The sequence below is a fragment of the Macaca thibetana genome, chromosome X (genome assembly GCF_024542745.1).
Source record: "Macaca thibetana thibetana isolate TM-01 chromosome X, ASM2454274v1, whole genome shotgun sequence".
Classification (NCBI taxonomy): Eukaryota; Metazoa; Chordata; class Mammalia; order Primates; family Cercopithecidae; genus Macaca; species Macaca thibetana.
Genome location: NC_065598.1, coordinates 102,485,039 through 102,506,448, shown reverse-complemented (window position 1 = coordinate 102,506,448; position 21,410 = coordinate 102,485,039). Strand labels below are relative to the sequence as shown.

General features: G+C 35.1%; 1 protein-coding gene across 2 annotated transcripts in view; it reads right to left on the bottom strand.

The window, feature by feature from the left end:
* Positions 1–21,410, bottom strand: part of TBC1D8B (TBC1 domain family member 8B) — a 68,068-nt gene that overhangs the window by 24,878 nt on the left and 21,780 nt on the right. For both annotated transcript variants that reach the window (XM_050776079.1, XM_050776080.1), the window contains exons 6-12: positions 20,936–21,143; positions 20,125–20,292; positions 10,797–10,946; positions 10,058–10,208; positions 9,360–9,574; positions 2,226–2,343; positions 664–949 (exon numbers count right to left, since the gene is read on the bottom strand). In XM_050776079.1, coding sequence (XP_050632036.1) covers positions 664–949; positions 2,226–2,343; positions 9,360–9,574; positions 10,058–10,208; positions 10,797–10,946; positions 20,125–20,292; positions 20,936–21,143 — 1,296 coding nt within the window. The remainder of the gene's footprint in view (positions 1–663; positions 950–2,225; positions 2,344–9,359; positions 9,575–10,057; positions 10,209–10,796; positions 10,947–20,124; positions 20,293–20,935; positions 21,144–21,410) is intronic.

Genomic DNA, 21,410 nt, shown 5'->3' with positions numbered 1-21,410 from the left:
ACCACATAGCCCAGTAAGAGTGGAATATAGGGTATGTAGAAGTGTATAGGGGGAAATAAGTGAAGAAAGGTAAACTGAGCCCTTACCACAGAGCTCTGAATGCCAGAGTAAGATGTTTGTATTTTATTCTGTATATAATGGGATTTCATGTGGCATTACGATAGTTGCCCATTCAAATATTTATTCATTTAGCATACACACATACACACACATACAACACACGTGCTCCAATACAAAATAGCATCCATACAAAAGTTACTAGGAAAATAAAGTTCAACCCACCTGCAACCACATAGAAACCAGAATAACTTCCCAACCACTGGATATTTAACATTATCAACTACCCTTTTCCTGCTCGAACTACTTCTACATAGACACTTTATAGCTCAAACTGGGAATATGAAAGTCCTAGCATACTGAATCAACAATATTAGTGTAAATGTGTACATAATTTAGTAGTTCACTTCAAAGTGATTTATTCTTGCTGTATTTTTTCTGGAGATAGAGGACTGGACTTTAGGCATAGCTGTTTCATTCAAGTGGCTTTGTAATGTCAGGCAAATTGAAATTTCTAGGGCTCAGTTTCCTCTGTAAAACATGGGGATTGAACAACATCATCTCTCAAATTTCCTTCAGATTTAAATGTCATGCTTCTTACAATACCTGTTCAAAGCTGTCACAGCTTCAGCATCATCTTTACAAGTCAGCAGTTTGTCTAAATTATAGTCAAGTATTGCCAATCCCAGTTGCAAAATGGCCTTTATTCCATCATAGAAGAAACAGTCCACCACATTCACTGCACTTTCAATAGGTAGCACACTAATAAAAAGTGTGAGAAACCAAGAGAGAGAAACTGAGGAAAAGAATGTCATATCAGTCATGTGTTCTGTCAGCTGAGGAAGGTGATCCCTGATGAGTTCTTCAAAGACTGCCTGATCCACCAAGGCACCTAGAGAGTATCAAAAGAAGTTTAAAAATAAACGTTTTTCAAAAGGACTTGTTTCCATACCTCCCCACTTCTATTAGCATGCTGATGTATCTCATTTTTCTTCCTTAAATTATGAACTCTTTCAGAACCTTTTCTGTATTTTATACATCTAACTGCTAGTAGTGTCATGTACTTCAGAAACACAATTCAAATTACTTGGAGTTATTTATTGAGTCTTTATTATATGCAGAGACCTGTACTAGTTATTATAAGAGCTATACCAATTAATGAAATAGTCTCATGTTCAGGGAGTTTAATAGCTAGCACAACTCAAGATAAATACACAAATAATTATAATGAAAGACAGTACAATCAATGACCTAACCACAATCCTGAAAGCCTATTACGGTACAAAGAAGAGACCATCCATAAGTTTTAAGGTGAGGGGTCACAGATCTGTAAATATTTGATGACTAAAGAAAATATTGGCCAGGCACGGTGGCTCACATTTGTAATCCCAGCACTTTGGGAGGCTGAGGCGGGCAGATCACGAGGTCAGGAGATTGAGACCATCCTGGCTAACATGGTGAAACCCCATCTCTACTTAAAAAAAAAAAAAAAAATTTTAGCCAGGCGTGGTGGTGGGCACCTGTAGTCCCAGCTACTTGGGAGGCTGAGGCAGAAGAATGGCGTGAACCTGGGAGGCAGAGCTTGCAGTGAGCCAAGATGGTGCCACTGCACTCCAGCCTGGGTGACAGAGGAAGACTCCATCTCAAAAAAAAAAAAAAAAAAAAAAAAAAAAAAAAAAAAAAAAAAAATTAAAATTAAAAAAATATATACAATTAACAAACTAAGAACTTCATCCTTCTTTGAAATCTTGCAAATTATCTATATAATTCATACAAATGTGGAGATTTTAAGCTGATTGAAATCTCCCTCCCATCAAGAAACTACAAAAATTCACCAGTAGCTCTGGATACTTGAGATCGCCATTGTTTTAGCAATATAGAGCTTATGAACTTAATGTTTCCTTTTTTGTTAAGAAACAGACCAGGTATTTTATTTTAAAAAGCAACATATTAAACAATCTTTCTGACTATACATTCAGTACAAAAAGCTCTTCTTTTGAGAATGTCAGTGAATGTGACATTTTGATATTGCTTGCATTTTATACCACAACTGAATTCATCAGTCCTTCTATTTTATTAGTAATTAGACAAGAGACACTAGAATTGTTTAGAAAAGAAATGTACATCTCCGTGTGTGTATGCATATGTGTGTGTGGTTTTTCTTTTACCAATAATTCGACGATTAAAATAATCAGGCAACATTCGTTCACATACAGCAACCAGAAGCCAAAAAGCTTCTTCCTCTTTTGCATATAGAAGCAGCACTGAAGTCAAAATATTCATTGCCTAAAATTCACAGAAAACAGTATTAAAAAGCAAATATTTCTCAGGTAATAATTATACTTTTTCAAACATAATATACTTTGTCAAATTTTTGACAGCAACAAGAATAACTGAGAGTAATAATAATGTAATAACAGTGGAAACATGAGAACTCTGAGCCAGTCCAAGGCAAAACAAGGTGAAGTCAGGCTAACATTTGATAATCAGTTATTTTATAAAGTAACATTCAAGAAAAGTGAAGCAGTAATATAATAAATACAGAATACTATAAGTAAAACCTCTCTAATTTCAAAGAGTGAAAAACCTTAATTATCACTAATCTGAAAAAAGCCTACATAATTTTCAAAGACATACTAAAATGAAAGAAAATGAACTTCATCTGTATTTCCAACTACCTATAAAGAAACAGCCCTCAGATATGAATCATCCTCAATTTTGTCCAAAACTGAACATCTTCTTTCCCCTATCAAGTAGGATTCTTCTTATCTATCCTAGTTTTGATTATGCTGAAAACTCTCTATCTGCTGCATCTGTTTCGCATCCTAGAGTTTCTTCTTATAAAATGTCTTTCAGATTTGCTTTTTCCTTCCCATTCCCACTACCACTCTAACTTGCTGCTGCTTCTTACCTATCTTGCACACAAATGTCAGATCATTACTTTTATATACATTGCCACATCCCTTGTTATAAAGGTAATAAATCCTTAATGGATAGAATTTGGAGAGAATGGAAAAGTATAAATGAGAAAATAAAACCTCTTGTATCCTACGTACCCAGAAATAAACTGTTAAGTTGATATATTTTTCTGCAGTTTTTCCTCCTTTTTCTCCTAAAATTTATGTACTAAATCTTTATTTTTTCACTTAGCACTATATAGTAATATTCAATGCCATTAAATATTTTTCTAAAACAGTATTTTTAATGACTAAAAAAATCTAAGGTGGATATAATATAAATTATTTAACCATTCTATTATTGTTGGACATTTAGGTTAATTCCAATTTTTTGCTATTACATATAATGCTGCAGTGGTTATCTTTTTCATATAAATTTTCATCCAACTATACTTTTTTTCTCAGGAAAGATACCTAGAAATGAAATTGTCTGGTCACATGGTATTTTTAAAAGACTTCATATTATTGCCAAATTAAATTCCTGAAAGAAAATACCAATTTATATTTCTGACCAATAGTGTTTAAACGTTTATTTCACTGCATCTTTGCCAATATTGTGAATCGTAATAACTATAATCATCTTTATTGATTTGATAGTGAAAAATGGTATCTCATTGTTTTAATTTTAATTTCTTTGAGGTTGCACTTTCTTTTTCAGACTTTAACATCAACCTGTATTTTCTCTTTGGTGATTAATCCTTTCATGTCCATTGCTTATTTTTATACTTTGATACCTTTCATATAGATTTGTATATTAATTATGTCAATTTCTTGCCAAATCTAGTACACTGTTTGATGTCAAGCTTAGTTTTTACTGAATCATTTTCCCATGCAAGAAGCCATACTGGGAGGGGATGTAGTAAAAATGGCAGAGTAAGAACTTCTAAAAATGTTCTCCTCTATAAAAGCAACAAGAACACTGACAAAAGTCATCGGAATCAACTTTAGAACTCTGGAAATTAACCAATAGCTTACAGCAATTCACACAGCATTTATTTAAGAAAATGGCTAAATCTCAGTAAAACCAGTAAGCTTTGTGGCATTTTAAATTGCCCTATTCCCACCCCCCTCCCCAGTTTCACAGTAGCCTTAAAAACCAACATCTAGGCCGGGTGTGGTGGCTCACGCCTGTAATCCTAGCACTTTGGGAGGCTGAGGTGGGCAGATCACTTGAGGTCAGGAGTTCATAACCAGCCTGGCTGACACGGTGAAACCCTGTCTCTACTAAAAATACACACACACACACACACACACACACAAAACAGTGGGGCATGGTGGTGCACACCTGTAATCCCAGCTACTCATAAGGCTGAGACACGAGAATTGCTTGAACCCAGGAGGTGGAAGTTGCAGTGAGCTGAGATCGTGCCACTGCACTCCAGCCTGGGCAACAGAGCGAGACTCTATCAAAAAAAAAAAAAAAAAAAAAGAGAGAGCGAGAGAGAGAAAAAAAGAAAGAAAGAAACCAGCATCTAGCAATTACAGTAGAAACCAGTACCTAGTAGCCACTGAATGTAACAGAATGGGGTTGGAACTGCAGCAAAGCCCCATTACCGAGTAACTGTTATTATTTGACTTGTCTGGTGGTTCCCTGGAAGACTCTTCTCACAAGGCTGTCCTTATTGGACTTGACACAGAGCTCCTCTGGTGTAAACAGCCTTTTCCCCAGCAGTGTTTGTTGAAAACAATCAGAGGCAGTTGTTGAACATGTGGCTATCCAAGGCAGTGGATAGCAGTTGGGCCAAACAATATGCTAACAAAATGTTAAAAGAAAAGTGGGGGCTTTGAAAAACTGTGACATATTCCTGGGAACTCAGAAGGCCAACTACATGCATATGGCTTTATGTATACTCATAGCTGTATGTATGCTTAGGAAAGAACAGAAAAGACCTAAGCTCTTATCTCCGGTTAATCTTCCAGCTTTGTGCAAGCAGAAAGTGATAAAGATCAGAAATAGAGAAAAATCAACAAAAGCAAAAGTTGGTTCTTTGAAAAGATTAAAAAAGACAAAAAGGATAAAAAACATAGAAATATCTTTAGGTAGCCTAACTAAAAAAATTTTCAAAAAAAAGAACAAGAACGAGATAGTGTGAGAGATCAAGAGTGTGAAAGTGAGGGTGTGCAAAAGTGTGAGTGAGAAGGGGGACTCAAATTATTCTAATCAGGAAATAGAGAACTATCAACCTTATAGAAGTAAAAAAGATTATAAGTGATTATGATGAAAAATTATATGCCAACAAATTAGATAATCTAGATAAAATGGACAAATTTCTAAAAAAAACCACAAACTACTGAAACTAAAATGGGAAAGGTGAAATAGACCTATAATAAATAAAGAGATTGACTTAGTAACGAAAAAACTTTCCACAAAGCAAACTCTAAGAACAGATGGCTTCACTGGCAAATTCTACCAAACATTTAGAGAATAATTACCACCAATTCTTCACAAACTCTTCAAAAAATAGGAGAGGAGGAAATGCTATCCAACTCATTCTAAGAAACCCAGACACCCAAACTAGACAAAGACATCACAAGAAAACTATATATCAATATATCTTACAAATAAAAACATAAAAATCCTCAACAACATGCTACCAAGCTGAACTTAAGAACATATAAAAAGGATCCCAAAAGGCTAAGTGGGATTTATTCTGGGAATGCAAAAGTGATTCAACATATAAAAATCTGTATATGTTTTTTCCATATATATACACACACATATATTTTTTCCATATATATATATAAACATATATATATGTTTTTCCCATACATATATATAAATATAGGAAAAAATCACATGATCATCTCAATTGACACAGAAAAATCATTTGACAAAATCAATACTCTTTCATGATAAAAACACTCAACAAACTAGCCATATAAGAGAACTTCTGCAACCTGATAAAGATGATCTACAAAAACCCCACAGTTAACATCATACTTTATGGTGAAAGACTGATTACTCCCCTTAAGATAAATAACAAGACAGGGACATGCATTCTTGCCACTTCTATTCAACACTGTACCAAAGGTTCTAGCCAGGTCAATTAGGCAAGAAAAAGGGAAAAAGAGACATCCATACTGGAATAGGAGAATTAAAAGTAACACTATTTAGATGCCATGATTTTGTATATAGAAAATCCTAAGGAATCCACAAAAAAATCTACTAGAACTAGTAAATAAGCTCAGCAAACTTACAAGACACCAGATCAGCCATCAGTTGTATTTCTATATGCAGGCAACGAACGATCAAACCATGAAATCAAGAAAACGATTCAATTTACTATAATAAAAAATTAAAATACTTATAAATAAAATTAACAAAGGAAGTGCAAGCCTTGAACACTGAAAACTATAAAACATCTTTGGATGAAACAAATTAAAGAATAATTAAATAAATGAAAAGGAAAGACATCTTGTCTTTATGGGCTGGAAGAGTTAACATTGTTAATATGAAATACTCCCCAAATTGATCTACAGATTCAATACGATGACTACCAAAATCCCAGCGGCTTTTTTTTTCTTGTTTGCAGAGATTGACAAGTTGATCCTAAAATTTGTATGGAAGTACAAGGAACCAAAAGAGCCAAAACAATCTTAGAAAAGAACAAAGTTAAAGAACTCACACTTCCTGATTGACAACTTTCTACACAGATGCAGTAATCAAGACAATGTGACACTGGCATAAGGGTAGACGTACAAATCAATGGAATAGAATTGAGAGTCCAGAAATAAACTCTAACATTTATGGTCAACTGATTTTTAACAAGAGTGCCAAGGCACCACTTCACGTTCACTGGGATGGCTGCAATCAAAAAGAAAAGACAAGAAGTGTTGTCAAGGATGCACAGAAATTAGAATCCTTGTATATAGAATGAAGGGGAGATTTGGTAAAAAAATAAAATAAAATAAAGACAAAGAAAAAATAAAACCCTCATACATTGCTGGAGGGAATATAAAATGGTACAGTCTCTTTGGAAAATAGTTTGACAGTGCACCAAAATGTTAAACAGACAGTTATCACATAACCCAGAAATTTCACTTCAAGGTATTTACCCACAAGAATAAAAAGCAATGTCCATACAAAAACTTGTACATGAATATTCATAGCAGCATTATTCACAACAGCTGAAACAAGAAAATATCTCAAATAACTATCAATGTTGAATAAACAAAATGTGGTATGTATCCATATAATGGAGTATTATTAAATCATAAGAAAGAAATCCTGATACATGCTACAACATGGATGAACTTTGAAAATGATATGCTAAGTAAAAGAAGGCAGGCACAAAAGATCACATATTGTATCACTCAATTTATATAAAATGTGCACAATAGGCATATTCATAGAGCTAGAAAGTAGGTTAGCAATTGCTTGGGTTGGTAGTAGGAGAAATGGGGAGTAACTGCTAATGGATATGGGGCTTCTTTTTAGGGTGATGAAAATGTTCTGGAATTAGATAATGGTGAAGGTTTGCACAACTTTGTGAATATATTAGAGACCACTAAAGGGGTGACATTTGTGGTAAATCAATTATATATCAACATTAGATAGATACAGATGATAAGATTAGATAGGATAGATAGATAGATAAATAGATAGATAGATAGATAGAGTGAGCAAGCTAGCCAGCCATGTGTCTCACGTAGGTTTTTGATCAAAACCAACAAAATCTGTTTACCATATTAAGTTTAAACTGTTTTCCCAGGCTTTGAAGATTCTTCATGATCCTGTCCCATACAAATTTACTTTTTTATTCCAATGTGAACCTAGTGAATCTTATCTCCCAAGGCAGGCTTATTCTCACCTGAATGGTATCACTCATACTTTAACCCCGAATAACTTTCCTCCTGCCTGCCATGTTTCTAACTTTGCTCTCATCTTTTAGAAGTCAATATTAAGTGCTGCCTATTTTGAAGCTATCTCTAAACTACTGCTTACAGACAGTATCACAGGGTCTGTGAGTATAAGCTCTTTGAGAAAAGAAGCATTATGCTTCTTTTGTACCTTTCAGAGATCCTAAAATATGCTAAAAATCCTTGCCATTTAGATGTTCCATTCACTTAAACAGTTTTTCAAAAAAAAAAAATATATATATCGACAAGTTACAGTGGATAGGTAGTATTGGCATGCAACAATTACAGGTATTCAACCCATTATAAATAAATGTATGGCACAGAGTGCTATCTATCCATGACATTCTAATCTCCTCTTTTTCCATAGTAGCTGCACATGTCTGTTCAGCCACACTATACTCTACAGACTGCCTTGTGAATAGGTGTATCCACGTGACTACGATTATCCAATAGAATGTGCATGAAGTGGTATCTGCCCCTTTCAAGCCTAGCCCGAAAATCTTTTAGTTGTTTCTCCATGCTCTTTCCCTGTTCTTGTGAGTGCTAATGGTAATGAAAGTGTACTCGGGAAGCTCTGTTTTGAAAATGACAGTCTGCTGTCAGCCTACAGTCTAAGTTCCTGAATAATCTCATGGAGGAGAGCTACCTTCTGACCTGAAGAGTAAATCTCCTTTGTTTATTCCTTCAAGAAATAAAATTATACTGTTTCATCTATTATCTGTGTTTGTGTTAGCAGTCTAGCCTACCCTAATTGATGGTGTGCTCCTAAACAATTTGTTTTCCAATGATTCCTCCACTGCCTGTAAAATAAAATTCAAACTCCAGCTCTATCCCAATCTACCTTATTGATTTGTTTCTCCAACTACTTCACTTCATCCACCCTATGTTTCTATCAAACTAAACAAACATGGTCCTATATAAACTTTAGGTTTACACCTACCTGTGTTCGGTTACATGGATTCCCTCACCTGGCATGTTCTTTTCATTCTATTTCCATATGTCCAAAATTCACCAATTTTTAAGACCTGCAAATGCTACCTTTTCCACGAAGCCTTCTCTGACGCCTCCAGATGAAAAATAGTTTCTTCTAATTATAAATCATGACAGGACTTTCTATTTCTCTAACAGTTTTTCTCACTTGATTTTTGTTTCTTAATGAATATGCTTTAACATCTCCTGGTCTACATACTTTTAAGGGAGGACCCTTATCTGATACATCTTTCTTTATATAGCCTTAAGTTCCTAGCAGAGTATCTTTTATAGAGCAGAAGTTCAATAAACATTTGTTAACTGAAAAAGAAAAATAATGAAATATCAATTCTCCTAAGTATTCCCACTACCATCCTACTTAAATTAATACTATCCTCTATCTATCTCACCCCAATCTCTTTCCTTATAATCATCACTTCCAAATTAGTGGAGTTGGATTTGATGTGATTTTATTTGGAACATACACATACAGTTGGGCTCATAGTTAAGTCATACCTGGCAGTATCCAATTTTGGGATTCCTGTATGCATAAGCAGTGAGTACCCTTCTCAGTGCAGATATGCCAGTGTCACTCTGAAAGGCTGGGTGCTCAGGCAGAGAGCGACGTAAATCACGTTCAATTTCTTCAGTAGCCAAGTTGCAGGTCCCTAAGGACTGCTCAACTACTTCAGCATAATAGCCAGGATTAGTAGCCATGTCATTAACAGCACCTGTGAAGATTATTACATTAACATACAACAGAAGAGGGATAAAATTAAGCTATTATTTCATATATACATAAAGAATTGGATTTCATTTCATTACCTTGATATTTAGCCTTATGCTTAAGTGATTCCTGAGCACAAACAGAAGAGCTTTACACTAGAATCTATGTCAAGCTACTAATTTTATCCAACAGAATACCATTTTCATGAGCTTTTTTCCCCCTTAACTGACTGTTGACACTAGAGATAAAGATTCTCCCATTATACATATCTTGCCTAATAAACTAATCTGCTCAGATGCTGGATGTGTGGATAGATAGGTAAGTTATAGGTAACTACTTACCTTTCTCTCTTTGACTAGTCTGAACTCAAGATGAGTAAGACTTTGTACTAACCATCTTTGTAATTCTTTCGCTTTAGCTTACGGCATAACTCCTAGAAAGGCATAGTTAATATCTGTTAAATAAATAAAGTGAATAAATGCAATACCTGAAAAAAGCATCCAGAGTTCTCCTCTTAAGGTTTCTGGAATCCCTCTTACAACAAGACCTCGAGTCTTTTTGGTTCGAAACATACTAACACCACGCCCACATTCTGCAAAGAGTATTTTCCATGACTGTTCCTTCATTTTTTCTTTCAACTGTAATGACAGAAAAATCAAAACAACTAAATCTAGTGAGAAATTAACTGTAAAATAACTTGCCCACTCTCTTTACCTTGAAACAACATCTATAGAAATTAAGAACATAGAAAACCAAAATCAGCATTCACCCAGGGGTGAAACACTGAATCCTTGTCATCATGAAAATCTTGTAAACTCATGTGAGCACAGCAGCTTTAATTTACTATTTTAATTCTTAGCTAAATTCATATAAAAATGGTAAAAGTGTTATACTTGGGAGGCAAAGCTTTAAACCATCAGTCTCCCCAAATCACGTCTATGTCAGGATTAGAAATCTATGCAAATAAAACCCAATGTCAATAAATATGTACAACTATTATGTATCTGTAAAAATCCCCAATGTCCAACTTTTATCTTTTATCTTCATTCCTGATAATAGTCCTTGTGTATAGTGGAACTAAATAAGCTACACAGTAGTACCTGCTGGAAAACTTTTCAAGTCCCAAAAGAAGAATTTTCAGTTGTGTCACCTTCTAGTCTGCTTTTAAAATTTTTACTTTTCACCAACTGTTTCAGCCCATAGGTTTAAATATTTTGTTTTCCTACCATTTTAGAATTAAGAGTCTCCAAATTCTGAGGGTGAAATACCATCATTAAGGCTTCAGTGTTCACAGTTTTACCACATTCCCTCTGACTTGTTGAAGACTGAGCCTCAAAATTATCAGATGGCTCTGTAGACTCAGAACTAATAGCAAGCTGAAAAAGAAAGAATGCAATTATCCCAGATGCATGCTTAAGTTTCTGCAAGAAAAATATTCTAATGTTTACTGTCATTTATAAGCCACAATCTATATACATAACAAATATTAAAGCAATATCTCAGAGACATACCTATCAAAATTAGATATGTCAACAACCTGACTTCTAGAATGGCAAGCTCAGAATCTCTATGAACACACTCCCCAACAAAAGCAACAAAATAGTGGCAAAACATTAAAAATAAACCATTTCAGAACACTGGAATTAACCAAAGGCACGCAATAAACTGAAAAGCATCTATTCGAGAAAAGCTAATGAGCCTGAGTAAGACCAGAAGAGTCTGTGGGGCTTTTAACTCTATCTACCTGCCCAAGCTCAGAAACGAAAGCCAGTAGTATGGCAGCCAGTGGATCTTTTGGAGTTTCATTAAAAGCCTTATCCCTAGGGCATAGACAATATTTGACCAAACTTGCAACTCCCTGGAAAATCTCTATTCCCAGGGTGTTGTTATCATTTGATTTTATTCACAGCTCAGCTTGGTGAAAAAACTCTGTTCCCAGGGTATTATAGAAAACAATAGCAATTGGCTGGTGACAACCTAGCTGTCCAAGGCTATGATTTCAGCTAGAGCAAACAAGAGCCTGGCTAAAGATTTAAAAGGAAGACCTGAAAAACCAGATGTGACATGGAATTTTGAAGGGCTGCAACATAGTCTTGGGGATCTAGAAGAATGAATACATGTACAGGGCTGTGAACATGCCTAGGAAAGAAACGGGACAGAAGAAGGCCCCAGTCACTCAACTCTGGCTATCTTTGAAAGCAGGGAAGAAAAGCTAAAGCTGATGTGTAAATTGCCTGAAGTTTGACGTATGCCTTGACACAGATATCCTTGAGAAAAAGGTGGAATATTTGATAGCATAAGGCATTTAAGGAAATCTAACCCATCACTGAATAACCACTAAATTATACTGATTCAGGGGGTGATCCAAGGAAGTCAGGCTTAAAAATAGAAATAAGAACTTAAAAAAGCAACCAATAGAAAGTGTCTTATTGCAGCACTATTCACAATAGCAAAGACTTGGAATCAACCCTAATGTCCATCAGTGACAGATTGGATTAAGAAAATGTGGCACATATACACCATGGAATACTATGCAGCCATCAAAAAGGATGAGTTTGCGTCCTTTGTAGGGACATGGATGCAGCTGGAAACCATCATTCTTAGCAAACTATCACAAGAACAGAAAACCAAACACCGCATGTTCTCACTCATAGGTGGGAACTGAACAATGAGATCACTTGGACTCGGGAAGGGGAACATCACACACAGGGGCCTATCATGGGGAGGGGGGAGGGGGGAGGGATTGCATTGGGAGTTATACCTGATGTAAATGATGAGTTGATGGGTGCAGCACACCAACATGGCACAAGTATACATATGTAACAAACCTGCACGTTATGCACATGTACCCTACAACTTAAAGTACAATAATAATAAATAAATTAAAAAAAAAAAAAAAAAGAAAGTGTCTTGAGGGGACCCACTTGTTGGATTTCATAAACAAAGACTGTAAAGTAGCTATTATAAATATATTCAAAGAATTAAAACTATGTTTAAAAAAATAAAGTACCCATTAAAAAGTAGGCAAAAGGTCTAAATAGATACCTCACCAAAGAAGATATAAATGGCAAATAATCATATGAAAGAGGTTCAACATCAGATGTCACTGGGTAATTGTGAATTAAAACAACATTACACACCTATTAAAACCCAAAACATTGAAAATACCAATTGCTTATGAGGATGTGTTGATACAGGCATGCAATGTGAAAGAAGCATAAATATATAAACTATACCCCTATGTTTCTTACATCACTACTCAAAATAGCCAAGATATGAAATCAACCTAAATGTCCACCAACAGATGAATGGATACAGAGAATGTGATAAATTTTTATAATGGAACACTATTCAGCCAAAAAAAGAATGAAACATTTTCATTGGCAGCAACATGGATGAACATGGAGAACATTATGTTAAGTGAAATAGGTCAGGCACAGAAAGATAAATACCATATGTTCTCACTCATATGAAGGAGGTAAAATGTTGAGCTCATAGAAGTATAGAGTGGAATGATGATTATTAGAGGATAGAAAGTATGGGGGGGGGTTGTACCATTTTACATTCCCAACAGCAATATATGAGAGTGTCAATTCTTCACTTTCTCCTCAACAGTTATTATCTGTCTCTTTAATTATAGCCACCCTAGTGGGTATGAAATGGTATCTCGTTAGGCTTTTGATTTGCATTTCTGTGTTGACTAATGATATGAAAAATCTTTTAATGTGCTTATTGGCCATTTCTTTATTTTCTTTGGAGAAAAGTCTATTCAAATCCTTTAACCATTTTTAAAATTGGGTTGTTTGCCTTTTATTATTTAGTTGTAAGAGTTCTTCATACATTCTAATTAGAAGTCCCTTACCAGACATATAATTGGCAAATACTTCCTCCATTCTGTGGGTTGTCTTTTCACTTTCTTGATGATACCATTTGTAGCACAAAAGTTTTTAATTTTGATGTAATCCGAATTACCTATTTTTTCTTTAGGGTCACATGCTTTTGGTGTCATATCTATAAACAATCACCTAATTCAAGATCATGAAGATTAACTCCTATGTGTTCTCTGAGAGTTTTATAGTTTCAGCTCTTACATTTCAGTCTTTGATCCATTTTAAGTTAATTTTTGTGTATGCTTTAAGAAAAGAGTACAACATCTTTTGGGGGGTGGGGAGTATGTTGCTATCCATTGTTTTGGCACCATTTGTTGAAAATAGTTCTTTCCCCCATGGAATTAGCTTGGCTTTCTTGTTGAAAATTAACCGACCATAAATGTGAGAATGTATTTCTAGAGTCTCAATTATATTACATTGATCTACATGTCTCCCCTTATGCCAGTATCACAATGTCTTATTTACCATAGCTGTATAATAAGTTTTGAAATTGGAAAGCTTGAGTCTTCCAACTTTGTTTGTCCTCATCAACACTGTTTTAGTTACTCTGAGTCTTTTCTTTTTTCACATAAAACTTTATGAACTCCAAAGTTTTACTTTTAAAACATATCAGTTACCCGGCCTCTATGGATTATAACTACACCAGCTATTGCAAGTTATTACTAGGAGTGGTAAAAAATAAAAGAAAAGAAAGACAAGACTCACTAATTTCATCTCTTAAACTTTAGCAAACCTTAGTAGCTTAAGTAAGATAAAGAATGCCCATGACTGAGGCAGAGGAAAAGTAGCAGCTTAGGGTGGACCAATCCAGTGGTATTTTAGTTTGAAATCCAAGAAGCCAGTACAAGCCCTAGCAGGGCTGGACATTAAGATTGGCTCTGAGTCCCCACCCAAATCTCACCTTGAATTGTAATAATCCCCATGTGTCAAGCATGGGACCAGATGGAGATAACAGAATCAGGGGGATGGTTTACCTCATGCTGTTCTCATGAGTTCTCAAGAGAGCTGATGGTTTTACAGGGGGCTTCCCCCTTCGCTCAGTACTCATTCTCTCTCCTTCCATCCTGTGAACAGGTGCCTTCTACCATGATAGTAAGTTTCCTGAGGCCTTCCCAGCCATGTGGAATTGTGAGTCAATTAAACCTCTTTGCTTTATTACCGAGTCTTCGGTATTTCTTCATAGCAGTGTGAGAACGGACTAATATAGTAAATTGGTACCAGGTAGTGGGGTGCTGCTGTAAAGATATCCAGAAATGTGGAAGCAACTTTGGAACTGGGTAACAGGCAGAGGCTGGAACAGTTTGGAGGGCTCAGAAGAAGACAGAAAGATGTGGGAAAGTTTGGAACTTCCTATAGACTTGTTGAATGGCTTTGACCAAAATGCTGATAGTAATATGGACAATGAAGTCCAGGTTGAGGTGGTCTCAGATGGAGATGAGGAACTTATTGGGAAATGGAGCTTTAGCAAAGAGACTGGTGGCATTTTGCCCCTGCCCTAGAGATCTGTGGAACTTTGAACTTGAGAGAGATGATTTAGGATATCTGGTGGAAGAAATTTCTAAACAGCAAAGTGTTCAAGAGGAAGCAGAGCAAAAAATTTGGAAAACTTGTAGCCTGATGATGTCATGGAAAAGAAAAACTCATTTTCTGGGGAGAAATTCAAGCTGGCCACAGAAATTTGCGTAAGCAACAGGAGCCGAATGTTAATCACCAAATTCGGATGTCTCCAGGACATGCCAGAGACCTTCACGGCAGCCCCTCCCATCACAGGCCTGGAAGCGTAGGAGGGAAAAATGGTTTCATGAGCCTGGCCCAGGGCCCCCCTGCTCTATGCAGCCTTGGGACATGGTGTCCTGCATCCCAACTGCTTCAGCTTCAGCTGTGGCTAAAAGAGGCCAAGGTTCAGTTTGGGCCATTGCTTCAGAGGGTGCAAGCCCCAAGCCTTAGCGGCTTACATGTGGTGTTGGGCTACAGATGCACAGAAGTCACAGGTGCACAGAAGTCAAGAACTGAGGTTTGGAAACCTCTGCCTAGATTGCATATATATGGAAATGCCTGGATGCCCAGGCAGAAGTTTGCTGCAGGGGCAGAGTCCTCATGGGGGGAAACTCTGCTAGAGCAGTATGGAAGGAAAATGTGGGGTCGGAGCCCCCACATAAAGACCCCATTGGAGCATTGCCTAATGGAGCTATGAAAAGAGGGCCACCATCCTTCAGACCCCAGAATGGTAGATAACATTGACAGCTTGCACCGTGCACCTGGAAAAGCTGCGGGCATTCAACACTAGCCTGTGAAAGCAGCCAGGAGGGGCACTGTATCCTGCAAAGCTACAGGGGTGGAACTGCCCAAGGCTGTGGCAGTCCATCTCTCTCATCAGTGTGACCTGGATATGAGACATGGAGTCAAAGGAGACCATTTCAGGGCTTTATGATTTGGCTGCCCCGCTGGATTTCAGACTTGTATGGGGCCTATAGCCCCTTTGTTTTGGCCAATTTCTCCCAATTGGAACAGTATATTTACCCAATGCCTGTACTTCCATTGTCTCTAGGAAGTAACTAACTTGCTTTTGATTTTACAGGCTCATAGGCAGATGAGACTTGCCTTATCTCAGATGAGCCTTTGGACCTGGACTTTGGGTTAGTGCTGGAATGAGTTAAGACTTTAGGGGGCTGTTGGAAGGGCATGATTGTGTTTTGAAATGTGAGGACATGAGATCTGGGAGGGGCCAGGGGTAGAATGATATGGTTTGGCTCTGTGTCCCCACCCAAATCTCACCTTGTAATAATCCCCACATGTCAAGGGCAGGACTGGGTGGAGATAACTGAATCATGGGCAGTTTCTTCCATGCTGTTCTCATGATAGTGAGTGAGTTCTCATGAGATATGATAGTTTTATAAGGGGCTTCCCCCTTTGCTCAGCACTCATTTTCTCTCCTGCCACCCCTGAAGAGGTGCCTTCCACTATGATTGTAAGTTTCCTGAGGCCTACCCAGCCACACAGAACTGTGAATCAATTAAACCTCTTTTCTTTATAAATTACCCAGTCTCAGGTATTTCATCATAGCAGCATGAGAACAGATGAATATAGATGGGATTCAAGGAAAGGTAAGGAGGAGTATTCAAATCAATGTGTAAATAAAAGGGTAAGGTAGAAGAAGCCAATAAAGGAAGAATTAATGATTAGAGAGCATAGGTCTCAAATTGCAACAATTCCCTTTTTTTTTTTTTAAAAAAAAAATGCTTATTTTGACAAATCACATACTTGACCACTTAATATTTTAAGTTTAGCTGTTTGAATGAGGAGCTACATTTTTGCAAATACAGGTTGGAAAATTAATGGTTGTAGTCTGGATCTCAAGCACAGCACATTCCTTTAGTTTGAATGACTGAATCATCAGTTTATCTATTGTTCTAAACTACAGGAAAAGTATCCCAGAGGAAAAAAAAATAACCTCTTAAGTAATGAAACCCTAAACATAAATTTATAAGAGTGATGACAAGTATGCCAGTCCTATCCATTATTACCTCTTAAGTATTCATAAAGTCATGTTAAAACATTCACCTTCATCAACAGGCAGTAGGTGGTCAGAAAATTTAAAAAATGACAAAAAATAAAATAAAAAACACTTACCTTCAAAGATGGTAGTTTAAAATAATGTTTAAAATTTTGAAGAGTATAATAAAGTAGATTATTCAAGGAACTAAACTTAAATTTTTTGAACATTTTTGCTCTGGCTCTTTTGAGTGGAAAGTTTTACCCATGGTGTTTTATATATGTACTTGGAGATAAATATATATTTCTCTCCATTTGGGTGTTCACACTTATGACAAGTAAATTTGGCACTCATCAGACTTTTAGTGCCTGAGCAAAATCCAATCACATCTAGAAAGCAATATAGATTGTTAACTCTATAGCAGCTATTCTTAATCAGTTTCATTTTTATTTTCTGACATTGATTTTACAATTATCATACGGCTCTAAAAGTGAAGGAAAGACAATGAAGAGATGAACATTTCTTTATGTGTAAATTTAAATTAGAATACTTCTTAAACTCGGTATAATAAATGGTTACAGAGTTGACCTGTAAAACCAATAATTAAAACAAAAAAATATAAACAAATACTTTTCTCAAATATCAGAAGCTTATCTTAAATAGGATCCTGTTCATAGTCCACAATTTAATGGGTGTGAATTTCATTTTCAATAGTTTCTGGTTTCCCAACTTAGAAATAAATCTACCCCCACAGCTAAAAATCATTTTCCAAATTTATATTATAGTCATAAGAAACACCTTATTCTTATCAAGGCAAGAAAAAATCAGTCATGTTGGTTAAACTATTATTTGGATCTACATTATCATGTAGGAAACCCATTACTTCTATTTAAAAACTTAGTAAGATAGTCCTGGTTATGAAATTATCTTATTAAGATAATAACTATATTTCATATAGTTAGTAAGTTACTATATGTTTACATGTTCTGTGATAATCTGTAGAAGATACTTATTTTCCCATCTAAAAACTTTAAGGCATGAACTCAATTACTACCTTTCTTGACATTCCATAGTTTCCACAATTCATTCATAATGTAGTTTAAAAGCATCAGGCAACGGATCTTCAGTAGTGCTTTCCATTCTTAGGTCACTTTGCTTAAAACTAACCTAAGAGGGCCCATTTTTCTTTCACTGAGTGGTTTTGAAAAATTACCTTATCTAGCAATAGTTCCTGATTATATGTGTCAATAAAAGTAAAAGATTCATGTATTTTTCCAAGCAGTTTATTAGAATTTTACTAAATCTCTTTATATGCCCAGATTTTAGTATAACTTATTAAAATGTGGAACATTTTAATATATACCTATATAAAAACTTGGATAGAACTGATACTCATGCATAATTTCAATTACTTCTGGTAGGATTTGTTCTTTGTATCATGTCTTTGACATTCTCATAGGAAAAATTTCCTAAAGTACTTCCTGTATTCATATTTAGACTTGTTGAATTAGACTCCTGGAGATTTAAATTAAAAAGTCTTGCTGTTTGTACAAAGTCACCAGGTTTATGAAAATAGAATGCAATTTTTCTCTTCGTTTCAGAATAAGTGTAGTTATAAAAGGATATAGCTATAATTTCTGTTACTTAGAAATCAAATGGAACTAGCTCTTGTTTAAAAAGCTTTCTCTTTACTAATTTTTTACATGTACTATTATTAAAGCTAGATATATACAGATACTAAAATGGGTTAATATTCTTCATCATTGATAAGATAAAAATCTTAAGTGAAAACAATATTATAGCAATTTAAAAATACATATTTCCAAGCAGATACTATACTAGCTGGTATTTTGTACATATATTTATTAAAACCTCTAATAAAGAGTAAGAGAAACTAGAAAACTGTAGAATTCTGATGCATATTTGGAAAGATGGTAAACTCATTTTGAAACAAAATCTTTTCTTGACAACTGAGCATACTCAGCTACTAAAAGCACATGAAAGTTTTAAGGGGAACAGTTACAGCTCTCCAGGTTTTGGAAAAGCAAATTAATTAAAGGAAAAAGAAAGATATGTTGAGCTTTGAAGCTAACACATGGACTGAATGTGAAATAGAACAGAACAAGGAAAACATGATATAAGTAAGAATTTGGGAGCACTGGGAGAGAAAACTACTAAGGCTGGTGAGATTTTACTTGTATTCCCGCATCAAACTAAGGAATATCCTGGGTACATACTAAAAGAGAATGAGAGATAATAAAGTTGGGGCAAGAAAAACTCTTGATGGCCAATGTAGAAAATCTGTGTCTGGAATTGAGATGGAAAAAAAATTTAATTACATGTTTTCACTGTGCTTTTTAATTATCAAAGGGAAAATTAATTTTACCAATACTACATTATAATTGACTTAGCGTATTATTTTCAATCTCTACTCTGGAGATAGCAGTAAAAGGCTCTATACTCCAATTCAAATAAAATAATATAGCCAATAAAGACATATTTAGCTTTTCTTTGAATTTTACTTAAAATATAAATAGCTATAATTTGATAAGTTTTATCAATCTATTAAAACATGGGGTTCCTGGACATTGAAAAAGAAAATTCATTTGAATTCGGCCTGTCTGCATTTCCATGAGAGACATATGAAACATCAAAATCCTCCTTATCCTCTCTAATATTTTACTAGTAAACAGATATACTATTATTTTGCTTTTGGCCAGATTATGTAAATAAGGCTGACCTACAAGATATTAAATAAAAGATATCCAGACAGGTTTAAAATTGCTATCTCTTTGCAACAATAAGAGGAGTCCTTTTTCGAGGCCTCACTGAATTCTCAAATATATTTTGATTTCTTAAAAACCAAACTATATGAAAGTACAAGGTATATTTATATGGTAAACAGCAAATATAGTAAAAGAAAGATCAAATTATAATAATTTTATAAAGTATGAGTTTCTAAAAATGAATGAGTTTCTAAAAATGAAGTCCTTAATTCTCACTTCTGCTTTAGGATGTGAGTTAGATAATATACTTTCTTAGATTCTATCTTTAAAAAAAAAAAACCTGGACATAAATAGGAAAGGTACTATGAATTCCTTTTGAAGAATGGGCTACACTAAACACACACCTTTTTTTTCAAAATGATTTGATTGCTGTATAATTAATTACCTCTGTGCTAATATCATGATATTGAGCTGAAGCTGCTCCGCATCTGAGCCTGAGTTTTGCCACCAGTTGTTCAAAGTCTTCAACTTCATGGAAGCGAAAAGCTGTTTTTCCTTTGATGCTAATGATGACAGATTTGCTGGAATCATTTGTCTTATCTATAGCTAAGACCTAGGGGGTGAAAAACATAGAGATGAATTAAATTTTCCTTTATTGTTGACACCTTCAAGTAAATTGTGTTTGGCTTACCCTTTTGTGGGCAGAAGTTTTGGTCTATAGGTATGACTTATTAAGAAATTGACTTTGGGTACTAGTTGAACCAATCATACAAGTAACCTCAGTGCAAGTTATTTCACTTCTGAAGAAAAAGGTCTAACATGTATCCTTTAAAAATGACAATACAAATGTAAAACTTCAGTATCAAATGCCAACAATTTATTTCTGACTTACATAAAAGATGTCAATGTTATTTTTTCTGCCAGAGTACATCAAAAGTGATAGTCTAAATTTGGGTATTGATGTCATACATTTTTGAATGATCAAACTTCATTTTGCACTAACCTAAATGCTTATCTTGTTTTTAAATTTTAAAGTTTAAAAATTTTCACTTTCAGTAAGAGCTGTAAGACTTTACTAAATGGAACTGAGAATATCTCAGAAGGTTGTACTCTTATCCTGAAGAATAATTATTTTAAATTACTAAAAGGATATTGCATCTTGAGGTTTTAATAATTTATAGAATTAAAGGACATTTTACTCTGTGGAAGATATCATTTTCAAACTAAAAACTGATATGTAACCAAATTCACATTACCTCTCGTAGTGGAATGATTACACTATACTGATTGCCATCTTGGCTAGCAAAGCAGATATAATTTTCTGAGATGCACATTTTTCCATGAGTATTGAAGTGGCTGAATGGTACCCATAAGAAACATTCATGTTCCTCTTTCAAACTCTCTCCTTTGGGCAGCCTAAAAAAGGCATTAAATTGCTCACTGTGGGCTCTATTTTCCAGATCTCTGTAGGAAAGAAAAAATGGGATGAGGCACAAATGAATTCTCAGAAATGAATTCTAAGGTGTACATATGCCTGTATTGACTAATCTACATACACTGTGAAGCACACAGATTAAACACTAAAAATGCTGTATTTTTCAACAAATTCTGAAATAGAAAAAAATACACTGATTCCTTGCAAACTTCTTTTGTTTGTTCTTTTCTTCCAATTTCATTTTATTAGTAGATTAAAATGCACAAAAGTTAGAGATCATGTAGGTCTTCAAACTA